This window comes from Pleurodeles waltl, chromosome 1_1 (genome assembly GCF_031143425.1).
Source record: "Pleurodeles waltl isolate 20211129_DDA chromosome 1_1, aPleWal1.hap1.20221129, whole genome shotgun sequence".
NCBI lineage: Eukaryota > Metazoa > Chordata > Amphibia > Caudata > Salamandridae > Pleurodeles > Pleurodeles waltl.
In genome coordinates this window covers 309,745,031-309,765,209 of record NC_090436.1, presented here as the reverse complement: position 1 = coordinate 309,765,209, position 20,179 = coordinate 309,745,031, and the positions used below count along the sequence as shown (strand labels likewise).

The window sequence follows — 20,179 nt, the reverse complement described above, 5'->3', positions numbered from 1 at the left end:
ATAAGCATTACTGCAAGTCTGCCTCTACCACCACGTTATCAGCATACAACCGCCATCCCCTATGTGTCATATCAATGGGTCTTATCTTAGTCTCTCCCATCAACTTCCTTGCCAGTGGTTGGATATATAAATTAAACAACAATAGAGAAAGAGAATAACCCTGCCTCGTTCCTCTTATGAATGATTTTGAACTTTGTTGTTAATTTGCCACTTATAAGGATTTTGGCTGATGGATTTGTGTATATTTGTTGAATCACTCTCCGGCAGTTCTCACCCAGATTACATAATTTCAGTACAGCATTCAGATAGGACCAATATACTCTGTTGAATGCTTTAGTAGCGTCAAGTGTCAGAACAGCTAGGGGGATTCCAAATGTGGTTGCCAGGTCTATTGCGCTTATCAGTTCATGCAAGTATCTTCCCTTTATAAATCACTTCTGGTCCCCATGAACCAGGTCTCCCACTACCTGACCCAACCTCTTAGCTAAAATATTAGTGAAGAATTTGCAATCACTATTTAAGAGCGAAATGGGCCTGTAGGACTTGCAAATCTTGGATTATTTTCCTGGCTTTAAAATTAAGGAAAGTACTGCTTCTACCTATGATTATGGCATTGGTGCACTGTTCACTAGGATTTTGCTGAACAACCTGGTCATGAAAGGGGTAATAGAGTCCCCAAAACCTTATAGAACCCATTAGGGAGGCTGTCCGGATCCGTAGCTTTACCTTTTTTACTTGAACTAACTGCTTGCCTTACCCCATGTTGCCCAACATCTTGCTTCAGTCTTTCTGATTCTCTTTTAATTTGTGTAATGTATCTCCCCCCAGCCACTTCCACACCTTCTCATCTGTGACTTTCAGATTCTCTGAATATAGATCGCTAAAGAAATTAGGGAAGGCCTTCTTAATGTCCTTAGTGCTTGAGAAACTGAATCCCAACCCTATGTTCTTTATTTCCTTAATTATAATTCTCACCTCATCCATTCTAGTGTCCCAAGCCAGCAATCTCCTGACACTCTCCTCATACTCAAAATGTGCCAACTTGCTTGCCTCCCATCTTGCCATCACTCTTGTCTCCAATATTAATGCATGTTGAGCTTTCTTCTCCTGCATTACCTCACTGACCTTCTGTCAGCGTCCGTTGCTCCCCTGCCACATAGCTCCACGTGGTAGCTGTTGCCCCTCTGCGCTCCAGGTCTCGAGTTCGAGGCTCTCTTTCACCTGCAGGCTCCCTCCTACGTCTCATCCCTGGTGATCCAGTGGTGAGTCTGTCTCTGCTTTCCTGTCCCTTCTCATCTCTTGTTCTGCTTCTCTAGCCCTTTTCATTTTCTATATTTTTTTCTGTATTTCTCTTTTCCCCTTAATCTGTGCCTCTTCCTTTTCCTCCCTTGCCGCTGCTCTGTCCCTGCAGCCCGCCCCCTTTCAGCACTGCTTCCCACCTCCCAGCTGACCAGCTTCAACACGCCCTCAACACCAGACAATCCACCACCTGCCACCTTGCGTCACCGAATGACACCCAAGGCCCATTCACCTGACATAATTGCACCTTCTTCTGTATCTGACACCAGACCCACTAACCGCACAGCCCCCAAGAACTGGACTCGACCACCTCAGCTGCCTGTTACTCAACACACACTCCTTCAACAAACAGGCTGTGGAGATCTGGGTCCTACTCAACTCCATATTCCCAGACATCGCCTTCTTTACGGAAACCTGGGTGAACCCCACCTCAGCCCCAGACATCACCACCACCATCCCTGGTGGCTACAAAATCATCCACAAGGACCGCACGAACCGACCGGGAGGAGGCATCACCATCGTTCACAAAAACACTCTTTGCCTCACAACTAATTCCGACGGCCACTCACCTGAGATGGAGCTCCTCCACTTCCTGGTCCAGAACAACCTGAACGCCACCCTCAGCAGCACCCTCTTCTACAGTCCTCCTGGATCCCGTCCCCCCTTCAGCGAATCCATAGCCAACTTCATCACACACCACGCTCTCACCTCAGCGGACTACATCCTCGTCAGGTTTCCACCTGGACAACATCAACAACCACAATACATCATCCCTACTGGAGAACCTCATCACCATCGGACTGAAACAACTGTTGACCTCCCCAACCCAGTCAGAAAGACATACACTCTACCCCATCTTATCCACTAGCAATATCTCCTTCTCCCACACCTTCAAACTACATTGGACCAACCACCGCTGTGTCCACTTCTCCTTTACCAAATCCACCCCACCCACCGCTACTCGTGCAGAAGCTGGAACAAGGTTTCCAAAGATGAACTCGCCGCTGCCCTCCGCAAAACACCTCCGCTGACCTCAATGGATGCCAACACATCAGCATGCAACCTCCACCTATGGATCTCTGACAGTGCCATCACACTGGCTCTGCTTCAGAAACCCTCCGGCAAACAGCCCTCCGAGAAAGCGAGCTGGCTCTCCCTGGCCTCCAAGAGTCAAAGTGCACCTGCACACAGCTCTAGAGAAGATGGAGGAGCAGCAAGACCCCAGCTTACCACGCAGCCTTCAAAACCGCTGTCACCACACACCACCACCTGATCAGAGCCACAAAAAAAACTGCCATACAGGAATGTATCAATGCCAAAGCACACAACAGCAAAGGACTCTTCACTGTAATCAAAGAATTCACCAAACCTAGCACAGATACCACAGACATCCCCCCTCCCAAGACCTCTGTGACAACCTCACCACCTTCTTCCACCACAAAATCATAGACATCTACGACAGCTTCACAACCCAGGAATCATCCACCCCGCCCATAACCACTGCACCCAAATGCCCCAGTTCTCAGCCAACCCAGCACAACTGGACCATCCTCACCACTAACGACACCCTAAAGATCATGAAAACCATCCACTTTGGAGCACCCTTTAACCTCTGCCCCCACCACGTTTTCAACCGAGCCGGCGTCACCATCAACTGCTCCATCAAGTCTGCCACCTTTCATGAACTATATAAACACACAGAAATTAATTTCCAGCTGAAAAAACCCTCTGCCGCCCGACGGACCTGAAAAATTGCAGACCCAGCTAGTTGCTCCCCTTCCCAGCCAAAGTCATCTAGAAGACCATCAATGCCCAAGTCACTGAATTCATTAAAACTAACCACACCATGTACCCCTCCCAATCAGGCTTCAGAAGCAACCACAGCACGAGACTGCACTCCTTGCCGCAACAGACGACATCCTCACTCTCCTCAACTGAGGCAAAAAGGCAGCCCTAATTCTCCTGGAATTTCTGCTGCATTTCAATCAATCAATCAATCAATTTATTTGTAAAGTGCGTTACATACCCGTGAGGGTTTCAAGGTGCTGGGGGGGGGGCTGCTACTGCTCGAAGAGCCAGGTTTTGAGGAGTTTTCTGAAGGAAAGCAGGTCCTGTGTCTGTCTTAGGTCAGACAGGAGGGTGTTCCAGGTCTTGGCAGCGAGGTAAGAGAACGATCTGCTGCCGGAGGATCTGCGGGGGATGGAGGCGAGGGCGAGGTTGGTGGGGCGGAGTTGCCGGGTGGGGGTGTAGAAGCTGAGTCTGCTGTTCAGGTAGGTTGGTCTGGTGTTGTGGAGTGCCTTGTGTGCGTGGGTGAGGAGCTTGAAGGTGATCCTCTTGTTGATGGGGAGCCAGTGAAGGTCTCTTAGTTGGGGGGTGATGTGGCTGTGGCGAGGGATGTTGAGCATGAGTCGGGCGGAGGCATTTTGGATGCGTTGGAGGCGTTGTAGGTGTTTGGATGGGATACCGGCGTAGAGGACGTTGCTGTAGTCGAGTCTGCTGCTGACGAGGACCTGGGTTTACATCCTTTAGCAGGAGGAGGAGACGGCGTTGACCTGCTTTGACATGGAGAGGGATGAGTCGAGGGTGAAGCCGAGGTTTCGTGCACTGTCGGTAGGTGTCAGTGGGGGACCCAGCGAGGCCGGCCACCATGAGTTGTCCCAGGCGGAGGGGGTGGGCCCAAGGGTGAGAACCTCTGTTTTGTCCGAGTGCAGTTTTAGCCGGCTGTCTCTCATCCAGTCGGCGATGGCTTTCAGTCCCTCGTGGAGGTTGGATTTGGCGGTGTGTGGGTCCTTGGTGAGGGAAAGGATGAGTTGGGTGTCGTCAGCATAGGAGATGATGTTGAGGTTGTGCTGATGGGCCACTTGTGCGTTGGGGGCCATGTAGATGTTGAACAGCGTCGGGCTGAGGGATGAGCCCTGGGGTACGCCGCAGATGATGTTGAAGGCCTTGGATTGGAACGGGGGGAGGCGGAATCTTTAGGTTCTGCCGGCGAGGAAGAATGCGGTCCTTTCGAGGGCCTGGTCTTGGATTCCTGCTTCGCGGAGGCGGATTTCCAGTGTGGTGATAGACAGTGTCAAAGGCGGCCAATAGGTCTAGGAGGATGAGGGCTGATGTTTCTCCATTGTCAAGGTGGCTTCTGATGTCGTCTGTGGCGGCGAGGAGGGCAGTTTCGGTGCTGTGGTTACGTCTGAAGCCGGACTGGGAGGGGTCAAGGATGTTGTTATCTTCGAGGTACCGAGTGAGCTGAGTGTCGACGATTTTCTTAATGACCTTCGCCGGGAAAGGGAGCAGGGAGATGGGCCGGAAGTTCTTTAGGTCCTTGGGGTCTGCCTTTGATTTTTTGAGAAGAGTGTTGATTTTGGCGTGTTTCCAGCTTTCCGGGAATCTTGCAGTTTCGAAGGAGATGTTGATGACCTTCCGTAGGTGTGGTGCGATGGCTGTGTCTGCTTTGTTAAAAATGTGGTGTGGGCAGGGGTCTGATGGTGATCCGTAGTGGATGGAATTCATGGTCTTGCGGGTTTCGTCGTCGATGATGTTGGTCCAGGAGGTCAGTCGGCTGGAGCGGGTGGAGTTCGTGGAGGGCGGAGTAGGAGTGTCCAAGGTGTGAAGGGAGTTGAAGATGTTGTGGATGTCAGTGATTTTTCGGTGGAAGGCGGTGGCTAGGGCGTCGCATAGTTCTTGGGAGGGGGTGATGTCGTTGACGGTGGCGCTTGGGCTGGAGAGTTCTTTTACGATGTTGAGATGTTCTTTGCAGTCGTGGGCGTTGTTTTCTAGGCGGGTTTTGAAGGAGGATCATTTTGCTAGCCTGATGAGTTGGTGATGTTTGCGTGTAGCATCCTTGAGTGCTGTGTGGTTGTTTGGAGTGTGTTCGAGCAGCCATATTTGCTTGAGTTTCCGGCAGTGGCGTTTGGAGGCTTGGAGGTCGTCGGTGAACCAGGTGGCTTTTTTGTTGACGTGGTTGTTGGAGGGTTTTCTGAGTGGAGCAAGGCGGTCGGCACAGTCGCGATCCATAGCTTGAGGTTGTGTGCGGCGATGTCAGGGTCGGTGGGGTTGGCGTGCGGTTTCTGGGCTAGGGCGTTGGTTAGTTGATCTTCGGTGACTTTGCCCCAGTGTCGGCAGGGTAGTTGTTCGGTGAGGTGGTGTTCTGTTCGTTTCTTGAAGGTGAAATGGATGCAGTGGTGGTCGGTCCAGTAGAGTTCGGTGGTATGATTGAAGGTGACGCGGTTGCTTGTGGAGAAGATGGGGTCAAGAGTATGACCGGCTGTGTGTGGGTGGGTGTGTTGACGAGCTGTGTGAAGCCGAGGTTGGCGAGGTTTTTGGTCAGGGTGGTGGAGTTGATGTCATTGTTGTTTTCGAGGTGAAAGTTCAGGTCTCCGAGGAGGATGTAGTCCGTGGAGGCGAGTGCGTGGGTGCTGGCCAGGTCGGCGATGGCATTGCTGAACGGTGCCCTGAGTCCTAGAGGTCTATAGATGAGTGTTCCTCTGAGCGTGGTGTTGGGGTCGGTGTGGACTTGAAAGTGTAGGAGTTCGGCGCAGCTGAAGGAGTCGTCCAGGGTGGTCTTGACTTCGAGGGTGGCTTTGTGGACGATGGCTATACCTTCTCCGGTTCTGTTGGTGCGGTCTCTGCGAGAGACTTTGTATCCGTCCGGGATGGCTATGGCGATGTCGGGTGCTGAGGAGTCATTCCACCAGGTTTCGGTTAAAAAGGCCACATCCGGGGTGGTGGAGTCGAGCAGGTCCCAGAGTTCGATGGCGTGCTTGCGTGCTGAGCGGGTGTTGAGGACGGGTGCAGACGGGCGCATCTCCGGGGCGCCTCTGGCGCACCAGCGGCGCGGTCGCACAGCGACCGCCATTAAGAAGGGAGGGGGGAGTCAGGAGCAGCTGGGAGGTGGGAGGAGCGGGCGAATGGGGGTGAGGGGGAGCGGGAAAACGGCACGAAAGCAAGGGAATGGAAAAAGGCAAAAGAGTAAAAAACAGGAAAAGGCAGAAAGGCAGAAAGGACTCAAAAGCTGGAAAAGAGGCAAAAAAGGAGTCAAAGGCTTGAAAAGAAAAAGAGAGTCAAGGTTGACTGAATGCAAAAGAGTGAAGGCTGAAGGGGCAGAGAGACACTCTAGCGGATCGGGTCCCGAAGGGCCTCGATCCCAAGACGCAGGGAGGGGGAGACACGGGCACGGCTTGGTGGTGCTGTGCGCGTGGGGAGTGTGCTACCTGGCCAAAAACACCATCTCCTACCACACCCTCTGCACAAGACTCCATGACTCCGGCATCCATGGAAAAGCCTTAGAATGGATTCTCTCCTTCCTCACCGGCTGAACTCACAGAGTCAAGTTCCCATCGTTCTCCTCAGAACCTATAGAGATCAGCTGCGGAGTTCCTCAGGGCTCCTCTCTGAACTCCACCCTCTTCAACATCTACATGGCCCCGCTTGCAGACATCGTCAGACACCACTGACTCAACATCATCTCCTACGCCGACAACACACATCTGATTCTCTCCCTCACTGACGTACCTACAGCCGCTAAGAGCAACTTTCACTTCCAGATGAAAGCAGTCGTCGCCTGGATGAAGGATAGCTGCCTCAAACTCAGCTCTGACAAGGCAGAAGTCCTCATTCTGGGCACCACCACCTACACCTGGGACGACTCCTTGTGGCCCGCAGCCCTCAGAACCCCCCTCACACCCACTGGCCATGCACGTAACCACGGCATCATCCACGGTTCCTATCTCTCAATGAACCACCAAATCAATGCATTCTCATCCTCCTAGCTTCCAAATGTTACACCTGCTTCGGAAGATTTTTAAGTGGAACCCAACCGAGTCCAGGTGAACGGTCAACCAGGCTCTCGTCAGCAGCAACCTCAACTAAGGCAACACACTCTATGCCGGCACCACCAAAAAGCTCCAAAAGAAATTGCAGAGAATCCAGAAGGCCTCCTCCAGACTTATCCTGACCATCCCCCACCGAGTCACGTCTCCGGTCACCTGAGAGACCTTCATTGGCTCCCGATCAACAAAAGAATAGTCTTCAAGCTCCTCACACAGGCCTACAAGGCCGTCCACAACATCGGACCTGTTTACCTCAACCACTTCCTCTCCTTCTACACACTCACCAGACATATCCACTCCACCCACCTGACCCTGTCCACTATCCCAAGGATCTGCAAAATCTCGGCTGGTGGAAGATCCTTCTCCTACCTTGCTGCGCAGACCTGGAAATATCTACTGTTACATCTCAGGGAATCACCCTCACTGCCTCAATTCAGGAAGGGCCTCATGACCAGGCTCTTTGACTGAACTGCACAACACCCTGCCCTGAGCGCCTTGAAACAAACCATAACGGGTGATTAGCCGTGCTCTACAAGAACCATTGATGGATTTTGGCCTTGCTATTGTTTCACCTGTCCAAATTGGTATCCATGACGGTATTAAAGTCCCCAGCCGTAATGATAGGAATAGAAAAGTCCAGTAATTTCTGGGAAACCACGTTAAGGAGTTCGATATCCTCCACAATGGGCCCATAATATCCCACCAAGATATATTTTTTGCTATATAGCTCTAAGCTAGCGGTAGACCATTCTGTCTCTCTCACTCTCCACTATTGTTGCATCTAGTTGTTGTCTAATTAAAACCTAGCACGTCCCCTATCCGTCCTGAGCCCATTAACATTCCAAGACAAACATTTAGGGGGTTATTCCAACTTTGGAGGAGGTGTTAATCTGTCCCAAAAGTGACGGAAAAGTGACGGATTTACCACCAGCCGTATTACGAGTCCATTATATCCTATGGAACTCGTAATACGGCTGGTGGTATATCCGTCACTTTACCGTCACTTTTGGGACGGATTAACACCTCCTCCAAAGTTGGAATAACCCCCTTAGACTGTTGCCATTATTATCCCTGATCTGAAGCCCACCAGACGTTATTTTTACTATCAACCCGGGCTGTGTTATGGAAAAGAGATTTCTGAGGACTTTTCTTTTTTCTTCAGTGCTCCCCACACCCACTACCCTTCACTCTCCCTTGACAACCCTTTCTTGCTTTCTCATTGCCTATGAAAAAGCCCTTTGAGTGTTCTTTTTGGGATTAAAACAAATAAAGAAAAAAGAAATGTATCAAGCAGACTGACTCCTGATAGTTCCAAAGCTAGCCATATATGCTGGCCCTCATATGACGAGTTTTCTCTCATTATCGCCTCAGTCAGCTTATCTGCTTCACTAAAGTCCCCCCTGAAGTTATGCATTTTGTTATTGTGCATCACATTTAGTGTGGCAGAAAATCTCAATTGAGCTGTTGTGCCTACTTTCTTAAACTCCTCTATCCGCTTCTCGAACTCCTACGGTCTATTCAGCCTGCAAGAGAGATCGGACCTAACCTCAAAAGTGAACCAGCTTCCCTCCAGAGTTTTCTGCATCAAGGCCTTGGCCAAAATCTGCTCCTTCACAGAGAATGTAAAAACGTTCCCCAAAATCCTTCTTGACTTACTTCTCCTGGGGTGTTTCCTAAAAGGATCCCAATGTACCCCCCTGAATATCTTTAGTATGAGCCTCCTCTGTGTTTTAAGACAAACTCCCTGATTTAAAAAGGGCTATAATTAACCTCTTGCTACGATCCCCTTTTGCCGCTTCTGGCATGTTCAATACTCTTAGATTGTTTCTACTTGCCCCATTCTCTAATGATTCACGTTTGTCCTTTACTACAATCACCATCCCCTATATACATATTCATAATTAGGATTTAAAAGTATGAAATAATGTGGATTATATCATTATGTTGACATCTTCCCCTACAAGCACTTTATTAGCTCTAAAAGGTGTAGCTAGGCAGTATGGTAAGGTGTCCAGTTATAAACATAATGTTGATAAAACCCAAATTGGGAACAGTGCCTCTGTTTTAACATCAGGTCCTCACTGGGTCCAATTAGCTATTTATTGAGGGGTGCAAATATATATGTGTAGGAAAGTACCATCTTGCCTGGCATGTTACCCCCATTTTTTACTGTATATATGTTGTTTTAGTTGTATGTGTCACTGGGACCCTGGTAACCCAGGGCCCCAGTGCTCATAAGTGTGCCTGAATGTGTTACCTGTGTAGTGACTAACTGTCTCACTGAGGCTCTGCTAACCAGAACCTCAGTGGTTATGCTCTCTCATTTCTTTCCAAATTGTCACTGACAGGCTAGTGACCATTTTTACCAATTTACATTGGCTTACTGGAACACCCTTATAATTCCCTAGTATATGGTACTGAGGTACCCAGGGTATTGGGGTTCCAGGAGATCCCTATGGGCTGCAGCATTTCTTTTGCCACCCATAGGGAGCTCTGACAATTCTTACACAGGCCTGCCACTGCAGCCTGAGTGAAATAACGTCCACGTTATTTCACAGCCATTTTACACTGCACTTAAGTAACTTATAAGTCACCTATATGTCTAACCTTGACCTGGTAAAGGTTAGGTGCAAAGTTACTTAGTGTGAGGGCACCCTGGCACTAGCCAAGGTGCCCCCACATTGTTCAGAGCCAATTCCCTGAACTTTGTGAGTGCGGGGACATCATTACACGCGTGCACTACATATAGGTCACTACCTATATGTAGCTTCACCATGGTAACTCCGAATATGGCCATGTAACATGTCTATGATCATGGAATTGCCCCCTCTATACCATCCTGGCATAGTTGGCACAATCCCATGATCCCAGTGGTCTGTAGCACAGACCCTGGTACTGCCAAACTGCCCTTCCTGGGGTTTCACTGCAGCTGCTGCTGCTGCCAACCCCTCAGACAGGCAGCTGCCCTCCTGGGGTCCAGCCAGGCCTGGCCCAGGATGGCAGAACAAAGAACTTCCTCTGAGAGAGGGTGTGACACCCTCTCCCTTTGGAAAATGGTGTGAAGGCAGGGGAGGAGTAGCCTCCCCCAGCCTCTGGAAATACTTTGTTGGGCACAGATGTGCCCAATTCTGCATAAGCCAGTCTACACCGGTTCAGGGGACCCCTTAGCCCTGCTCTGGCGCGCAACTGGACAAAGGAAAGGGGAGTGACCACTCCCCTGACCTGCACCTCCCCTGGGAGGTGTCCAGAGCTCCTCCAGTGTGCTCCAGACCTCTGCCATCTTGGAAACAGAGGTGCTGCTGGCACACTGGACTGCTCTGAGTGGCCAGTGCCACCAGGTGACGTCAGAGACTCCTTCTGATAGGCTCCTTCAGGTGTTAGTAGCCTATCCTCTCTCCTAGGTAGCCAAACCCTCTTTTCTGGCTATTTAGGGTCTCTGTCTCTGGGGAAACTTCAGATAACGAATGCAAGAGCTCATCCGAGTTCCTCTGCATCTCTCTCTTCACCTTCTGATAAGGAATCGACTGCTGACCGCGCTGGAAGCCTGCAAACCTGCAACATAGTAGCAAAGACGACTACTGCAACTCTGTAACGCTGATCCTGCCGCCTTCTCGACTGTTTTCCTGCTTGTGCATGCTGTGGGGGTAGTCTGCCTCCTCTCTGCACCAGAAGCTCCGAAGAAATCTCCCGTGGGTCGACGGAATCTTCCCCCTGCAACCGCAGGCACCAAAAAGCTGCATTACCGGTCCCTTGGGTCTCCTCTCAGCACGACGAGCGAGGTCCCTCGAATCCAGCAACTCTGTCCAAGTGACCCCCACAGTCCAGTGACTCTTCAGTCCAAGTTTGGTGGAGGTAAGTCCTTGCCTCACCTCGCTGGGCTGCATTGCTGGGAACCGCGACTTTGCAGCTACTCCGGCCCCTGTGCACTTCCGGCGGAAATCCTTTGTGCACAGCCAAGCCTGGGTCCACGGCACTCTAACCTGCATTGCACGACTTTCTAAGTTGGTCTCCGGCGACGTGGGACTCCTTTGTGCAACTTCGGCGAGCACCGTTTCACGCATCCTCGTAGTGCCTGTTTCTGGCACTTCTCCGGGTGCTACCTGCTTCAGTGAGGGCTCTTTGTCTTGCTCGACGTCCCCTCTCTCTTCAGGTCCAATTTGCGACCTCCTGGTCCCTCCTGGGCCTCAGCAGCGTCCAAAAACGCTAACCGCACGATTTGCAGCTAGCAAGGCTTGTTGGCGTTCTTTCGGCGGGAAAACACTTCTGCACAACTCTCCACGGCGAGAGGGATCCGTCCACCAAAGGGGAAGTCTCTAGCCCTTTTCATTCCTGCAGAAACCTCAGCTTCTTCTGTCCAGTAGAAGCTTCTTTGCACCCGCAGCTGGCATTTCCTGGGCATTTGCCCATCTCCGACTTGCTTGTGACTTTTGGACTTGGTCCCCTTGTTCCACAGGTACCCTAGATTGGAAATCCACAGTTGTTGCATTGCTGGTTTGTGTCTTTCCTGCATTATTCCTCTAACACGACTTCTTTGTCCTTAGGGGAACTTTAGTGCACTTTGCACTCACTTTTCAGGGTCTTGGGGAGGGTTATTTTTCTAACTCTCACTATTTTCTAATAGTCCCAGCGACCCTCTACAAGGTCACATAGGTTTGGGGTCCATTCGTGGTTCGCATTCCACTTTTGGAGTATATGGTTTGTGTTGCCCCTATCCCTATGTTTCCCCATTGCATCCTATTGTAACTATACATTGTTTGCACTGTTTTCTAAGACTATACTGCATATTTTTGCTATTGTGTATATATATCTTGTGTATATTTCCTATCCTCTCACTGAGGGTACACTCTAAGATACTTTGGCATATTGTCATAAAAATAAAGTACCTTTATTTTTAGTATAACTGTGTATTGTGTTTTCTTATGATATTGTGCATATGACACTAAGTGGTACTGTAGTAGCTTCACACGTCTCCTAGTTCAGCCTAAGCTGCTCTGCTAAGCTACCATTATCTATCAGCCTAAGCTGCTAGACACCCTATACACTAATAAGGGATAACTGGGCCTGGTGCAAGGTGCAAGTACCCCTTGGTACTCACTACAAGCCAGTCCAGCCTCCTACAATATGCAGATGACATTATTGAGTTAAACTTTACTGCGATATTTGTAGAATAATTGGCAATTTTTAAGAAACAGGATAAACTATATTTAGGCCCAATTGGCACTGCTTACTTTAAACAAACAGGATTTAAAACACATTTTTTTAAATCAAATTTGGACATATATAAGAAAGCCGTGCAATAGCTAACCTTTTATCAATTTACATTACAAGGTTGCGTCATTTGGGGGTCACCAGGGGTTGTAGCTGCGACCCCTGGATTGCTCTTTGTGACCTCTGACACTGCCTTTGCGACCCCTGACCTCAGAGGTCGCACGCTCTGTGCCTGGAACAGAGGAACAGCTTGTCCTTATGGACGTCATTTGGGGCGCCGCTCTCTTTGTTTTCTGTCCATTTTTATTACACTAATGGTGCATGTTAATATATCATTCACTATTAGTGTAATAACAATGGAGTACAGTTAGTTGGAATGTGCCCTTTCCGTGGTAGTTGAGGTAAAAAGTGCTTTTAAATGTATGTTGTGTGCGTGCTTGGGGGTGAGTGTGTTTATGTGAGAGAGAGAGTGTGTGTGTAAGTGTACATTTGTATATATATATATGTGTGTGTGTGTGTGTGTGTGTATGTGAGTGAAAATGGAGGTCAAATGACATGTTATGTCACTTCCGCTACCCCAGGAATTTCAGTGAATTGACGTCCATGGGCACAATCCTAACTTTCCTAGATCTATACATAAGCAGTAGATTTAGCTTTAATCAATTTACGTTAGTAGGTCGTCATCCTAACTTCCTATATCTCTACAAGCACGTTTTTCCTGTTGCTAGCATGATTTTAACCTTTTCACGTTGATGGCAAATGATTATGGATAGGACTTTTCCTTCCTATGAAGCGCTGCAGAAAAGTTATCAAATGCCTAGGCATGGCTTCTTCAGGTATTACAGCTTTGCAGTTCCCATCAGAGATTGTAATTAAATTAAATTAATGTTACACATAATGATTTTTTGGGGGATTTTTTTTTAATGAGTTAGGGTGTGTCTATATCGATTGCATATAAAATGCCCAATCTTGATAAAAGGAATAGGTTTGCTTATTCTGCACTAAAATGTGTTGGCATTTGGGCATTAAGGTAGTCTATGAGGAAACGAAAAAAGTAATGTGTCTGCTCAAACTGTTTTCATTGTTTCAATTATTAGGGATCATCATTTCAAATTTATGGATGATTTTTATTATATACTCTACTATCTTAATATTTTGGAACTCAGAGGTGACTCAAAATGCTTTTGCTATGATAGCAGTGATGTTGGTTTTAGTAGTCTTTTTTTGGAACACAATCAAAGAATTTCTGAATATATCTTACCTAATTGAAAAAACGAGAATGTTTTGAAATCATCCTTTTAGAACAGGTGTGCTGATTTAGGTCCAGGAGAGTCGGATACATTCCAGATTTTTTGCATAGCTGCTATCTTTGTAAATGAGTTCCACTTAGATTCATTAGTACATGTAAGAACAATGGGCCAGATGTAGCAAAGGGTTTTTCCCATTCTGTGTCAATGGGAAAATGTGTTCGTACATATGGCCCAATGTCTGCTCAAAAATAGCCTTTGTTTTGATTGTAAAGCCACTTCTGCTATTCATAAAACATGGTAAAAAAATATAGGGCCAGATTTATTAAGGGGTTGTGCTGCCCTTGCATCACTCGGGGTGTCGCATCGGCAACACAATCCCTTATGTCAGATTTACCAAGCAGCACAAGGCCATCTTGCGGTGCTTGGTAAATCGTGAGTAACTCAAGGCAGTCAAGTTGCTGCCTTGCCTTACTCTGCCTTTGGAATGCATTCAATAGGTGGAGCGTGGGTGTTCCCACGCATCCACCCATACATTTTGGCACATTCCCAGATTTATCAACACTGGTAAACCCATGAATGCATCAAAATGCTACGCTTTCCCAGAGGAGAAGAAACAAGGAGAAATACCTTTATTTCTCCGAAATACCTTTATTTCTCCTCCTTGCTTTCACTTTCGTAGAAAGAAGAAAAATCCTCAGAAGATTGTTTTTGTGCAGGAAAGTAATCCCTTACCGCACTAAAACAATCGTGCCTGCAACACAGGTACCCTTTCACCGTGACCTAAGGACGCCTGTGTTGGCACTAGACAGCAGATTGTGTGCGCCAGAGCAGGCAGGGAGTAGGAATGGCGCATTACTGTCCTCCCCCTTTCATGAAGTGCAGTGCAGCAAGTTGTCTCGCTGTGTTGCTTTGCTTTGCACTGTGTAAAACATAGATAAATCTGGCCCCTAATTTTTTATGAACAAATCTAACTGAAGTGGCAGGAGGGAATGACCTAAAATTTATAAGCTTTCAAACAGTGTTTATGAGAATTCACAAACATTTTCTCAGCCCAGTAACATCCTAAAAATAATAAAATATTTACTGTTCGCAAGAGTAAATCCCTTTCTATTATGGGAATAGAAATGTAGCATGCTAAAAGTTGACGGGAGTCTAGAAAAAGGGGTCCCACCAGGGAAAGTGGAACCTGCAACTACCGTATGCTTGGAAAACTTTAAATTAACAACAATTGAAACAAATACTCCATTGGTAGGAGGAAAGTCACAGAATTATGTTTGTGATTTTGATTTGTAAATCTTGTCCATTGTATTTTGTGGGTATCCTGAAGATCTGACATGGATGCGGCCCTGTTACACGTTTGCTCAGAACCACTTAAATGTACATGTCTCTGACTTTTTTAACATTTGATCATTTTCCAGCAAACCAGAACCAGCCCAGCAGCTCCCATCAATGAATCATAGGATTCTAAAGAAAGAAGGACGGTTCAGCATGCTGCATCAAATATTTTCGTGCAAAAAGAGGAAGGAGGAGCAAAGGACACATTCAAAGGACAGAACCCGAGACCGATACCAACGGGAAGAGACCTCAGAGGTCGATGATATTATAACTACATTTGATTGCATCATGGAGACAAACTGCAAGGATCCATCCGATGAGAATGAGGCAATGAATTTAAAAAAAAGAACTTTTGAATCCCAAAAGTACCTCTTTTCAGAAAAAAAGCAACAAGGCTGCAAAGGACTCCCGCCAATACGTACCCAAAGTCTGCCACCCATAACTCTTGGCAATTCTTTTCTCGCAGCCTCTCATTGTGGACCTTCAAGCCTTTCCCCTGGAACTAATGCGCACCATTTTGCACACCGCTCGCAGAAGAGTAGAAGTGAGCATGATTTATTTGACAGTAGGACTTGCAGCCATGCTTTGTTAGACCATCCGTGGAATAACACCACCAAGCAAATACTCGCTCATAAAGTGTGGACTGCACCGTCTTCTGACAAGAATGCAGATGGGCTACTACTTGAAAGCCCCAGCCACATGAATTTTGTTTGCCCTCCACAACTCCCACATTTGCACACTGCTCCCTCAGGTAATGTTTTCATTTTAATATGTTAAATGCTGTTATCAGATGAGTGACATTTTAACAAGAAAAATTTAAATATGTGTTTTCTTAAGGATGCACAAGCTTCCTTTTATTTCTCAGGTTGGTTTGCAAAGATTGAGGAAATCATTTAGAATATAGTTTCACATTTGTTGTTCTAATCCAGGTCCACAGTGTGTGTGTGTGTGTGTGTGTGCGTGTAACTCGCCGGGTGGTTACTCAGTCGAACCAGTGACAGATATCCCGTCTGCTGAAATCTAAATCCCATAGGATAGAATGTTATTTAGATTTTCGGCAGACGGAATATCCGGCACCGTTGTGTCAACTGAGTTCTAAATCAGGTTCTAAATGTGCTTCAAGTCAGGAGACAAAACTCTTGATATCTCATAGAGACATTTACTGTAAAATGAAACATTCAGCTCAATTAAATACATGCTCTTTATAGTTTAAATAGAGCTAAATAAAATCCATGGTAGTTCAACCCTGATTTTACATTAACAAGTAATAAAATGTCAATGTAAAATGCTTCTAATCATGAGGCTACATCTTGTAAAAAAATATGGCATTTAATTTTTATAGAGTTACCTGCAATCCCTGCAACAAATATTTACCTTGCACTTGTATCATTTATCTAACAGGACTTTCCCTGCAGGTTCAGGAACGATTACACCTGTATGTATGTATTTTCCTGCCCTCCCAATGGAATAACGGGCTTCGAGTCATTAGACCCAACCTTTGGTGTTTCACAAGGGCAAATACATTAAAGATACGTTCAATTCAATTTAAATATTTGCCCTTTTTTTAGTTTAAATAGATTTTATAATTTTTCTATACAAAATCCGCTGTGGCTAAAAACTATTATACAATTTTCTAATACTAACATTTTCACTTAAAATTATTCTTATCATTATCAAAAAGTGTTCTTGAATGAAACACAGTATTTTATTTTTATATATTTATGGACAATCTTTGGAATACATTTTGATCTTGCATTGATATTATTTTTCTAACAAGCAAGATATCTTTCCTACTTATTAAGATACCCAAAAGAACACTTTGACAAAAGGACGTAGTTGTAGCCTTAATTTGGCATTAGTCTGGCCATCGACAAGGTGGGAGAGACAGCTTCCACATTTGAGCCTAGTGCAATGAGAATAAAGAACTCAAAACACTTTTTGGTGGGAATGAACAATGAGTGCATTAATAATGGTTGAAGATCAATAACAAGAAAATCTTCAGGGATAACCACAACACTGGAGTGTCATGTTAGTTTTGTATATTTCCTATGAATGCTCGACATTATACAGATATTTTAGAATGGACTGTACACAGCTTCAGCCTTTTTCTTTCTCCTTATTAAGGTTTTGTTCCATAGATGGTAGAAACACCTGTTATGGCCTCCAGTGCCAACCTCCAAGGTGCAAGGCAATCCAAACAAAAACACCCTGTGCCATTAACGTTTCAATTACTCTTGGAAAAAAAATCATATAGAAGTATACCTAAATAATAGAAGTCTAATCTTTGCAGTCACTACAGATATAGGCCCATATTATGACCCCGGCGGTGGGCGGAACACTGGCAGTTACACCACCAACTAGCTGGCGGTGTTCCGCCAGCGTATTATGACCGTGGCACATTCGCCACGGTCACACCGCCGGTCCCTCCACTATACCGCCAGGCTTCCGTTGGGCGGCCATAATCCTCAAGGCAGCGCTGCCCTTGGGATTATGAGTCCCCATCCACAAGTCTGTCCATGGTGGTAAACACCGCCATGGAAAGGCTGGTGGTAAGGGGGACTAAGGGTGCCGCTGGGGCCCCTGCACTGCCCATGCACTTTGAATGGGCAGTGCAGGGGCCCCCATGCACAGCCCCATCGTGCATTTCACCCGAATTACGGGCAGTGAATTGCGCGACAGGTGCTGCTGCACCCGCTGCACATCAACATTGCCTCCGGCTCTATTATGAGCTGGCTTCAATGTTGATGTGACTTTTCCACGGGGCCAGCGGAAATGTCATAACAGGGGCCAAGCATACCAGCAGCTCTGGTGGTATATTGGCACCTGCGGCTTCGGCGGTCTTTGAAAGTCGTAATGAGGGCCATACTCTTTCTCATCATTGGTTAGACCGAATTACACTGACTGAAACAGACACCTCTATTTGAACTTTTTAACAACATTCCTTTTCTTTGTCTCAAGTGTTTGACCCAGAAACGCTGTAGCTCTGATTTGGTAGCTGCTTCTTTATTTTTCGGTTTTTGGCATCTGCTCGTTGTCCCTCTGGAAGAGCTTCAAAAGTAACGAAGGCTGGGGTAACTCTGTAGGTTTCTCAAAATGCATTTAGGATAGAGGAGATTATGCAGACTGAAAGACAAATACTGGAGGCGTGGCTGAGATAAAGATCAGCCCACTAGATGGCTTACCCTATGGAGGGCAGCAATAAAGCCAGTGGAAGGGTAAATTAATGTGTCAAGCAACACCACAGTCAGAGGAGATGCAAGAAGTAGCTTAAATCACCAAATCGTCATCAAACCTTTTGAGGAAAGTCTCACCATGGCTTTGAGTTGGTGCTCATCAAGGAACAGAACACTGTGCCCCATGGTGACAAGTAAAGGCACCACAGCCCTCTCCACAGGATGCAGCACTGCTCACATGTAGTATGAAAGAGAACGCAAAAGGGAGAACTAAGAAGCCCATCCCATTCTTAGCCAAATGTAAGCCTTGAAGTAACAAAGGCTGCGGTAACTCAGTAGGCTTAATTAACATGCAGTCAAGACAAGGGTGCATCCAGAATGAGTACATAACGGCCACAACTGTCATGCAATCCAACAACATTCCATGGAATACACCAAATGAGGTGGGATCGGGGTGGGACAGAGAGGAAAGGGAAAAAGGGGAATGAAAAAGGAGAGAGGAATACAATAATGTAAATAATGTGTTATAAACGTAACAATCATAATGGGGCATCAGCTGTGTATGCCATGTTTTATCCACTCAGGCACGATGACTAGAAGACAACAATGGAATTCTGGAATAGTGCAGTCATGGCAAGCACAGAGTTTGCTCATGGCCTGTTCTACAAAGCATGTAGAGCTGCAGGGCATCTAGTCAATGCATGTGACAAGTGTTACCATTATCAAAGTTTGATACTACTGTGAGCACACTGAGGGCCTCATTTACAAGGCCCGTGGCGCAGCAGGTGCCTTGCTCCACTGCCCTGCACTACTGGGAAGGGCAGAAATGTACAGTATCTACACGATATGGCGCATTTCTGTCCTCTCTCCCTGTGCTGGTGCACAAATTGCTGCGAAATTGCCATCTACTGCATTGTGGAGATGATTGTTTTTGTGCAAGAAGGCGCCCCTTCCTGCACAAAAACAATCACAAGAGTGGTTTTCTTCTTTCTATGCGTTCTGCAGCACACATAGAAAGAGGGAAAAAAGGGGAGAAATAAAGATATTTCTCCCAGTTGTGTCCCTCTTACACCACCTCCGAGGTGGCATAGGAATCTAAAGCATTCCGAGACTTGTAAATCTGGGACTGCATCAGATTCCTTCAGGTTCCAAGCAACACCCATGAAACGCCCCTTTCACACAGTGTTACTCGTGAAAGGGGTCCATATTTACAAGGCCATGAAAAGCCGTGCAAGGGGGCTTTGGGTGGCCTTGTAAATATGGGCTGGCACACTGCGCCAGCGGAGCACACAAAAAAATGACGCTCCGGAGGCCCAATGTCCCGCTAGGGCCTTGTGAATGAGGCCCTGGGTTCCCAAGTACCTCAGTCAGGGGAGCAAGGTTGAACATTCAAGACTTATTCCTAAAAGTGGATGAGAGACGGAATAATAACTTCAAATGTGACCTGGAGTTGCATGGAATCCAGGCTTCAAAGGAAAAAAGAAGCAAACTTTGAGCATGAGTTGGGGGACCCTGCATCAGTTTTTCATGCCTTATACTACTGATGTCTTTTTTTCTAGCAAGGACACGTCCACATGTATAACAAATGATCCATCCTGGATGTTCACTTATTCTTTTCTGTTTTGAGGTAGCTATTAACCAACCTTTCCCATTTTGGCCTGTCTTTTCTCAAAGTTGGTAAAGGTTTATTAGGCATAAGGTGCCCTGTTGTTGAATTACTCTTTGAAACTCCCCAATGCTTGCTCATAATCTTTTCAGACAAACTTGTATTGCACGTGGTGATAAGTTTCAAAGGTGGACTCTTTTCATTGTGTTTCTTACCAAACAGTAAATCTAAACTTTTTCTCGTCTGTTGTCTTTTTCAAGGGTAGGCTTACCATTGGTTCTAAAATCGGGGCACTCCATCGAACAGTTGTGTTTCTCTGCATGGAGTGTACTCATGAACATCATCTAGGGGTCAGTTGGAGTCGCAGCTGCGACTCCTGGCTTGCTCTTTGCAGCCCCTGGCACTGCCTTTGCGACCCCCGGCCTCAAAGGTGGCAAAATCAGCTCTGTTTTTTGCACATTTTATTATTACATTAATAATGAA

The 20,179-nt window shown here is 46.9% G+C and overlaps 1 protein-coding gene across 1 annotated transcript in view; it reads left to right on the top strand.

Annotated features, from left to right (window-relative positions):
- The window catches only part of ANKRD55 (ankyrin repeat domain 55), an 872,819-nt gene that overhangs the window by 620,939 nt on the left and 231,701 nt on the right, over positions 1-20,179 (top strand). The window contains exon 9 of the mRNA XM_069222305.1: positions 15,001-15,668. Coding sequence (XP_069078406.1) covers positions 15,001-15,668 — 668 coding nt within the window. The remainder of the gene's footprint in view (positions 1-15,000; positions 15,669-20,179) is intronic.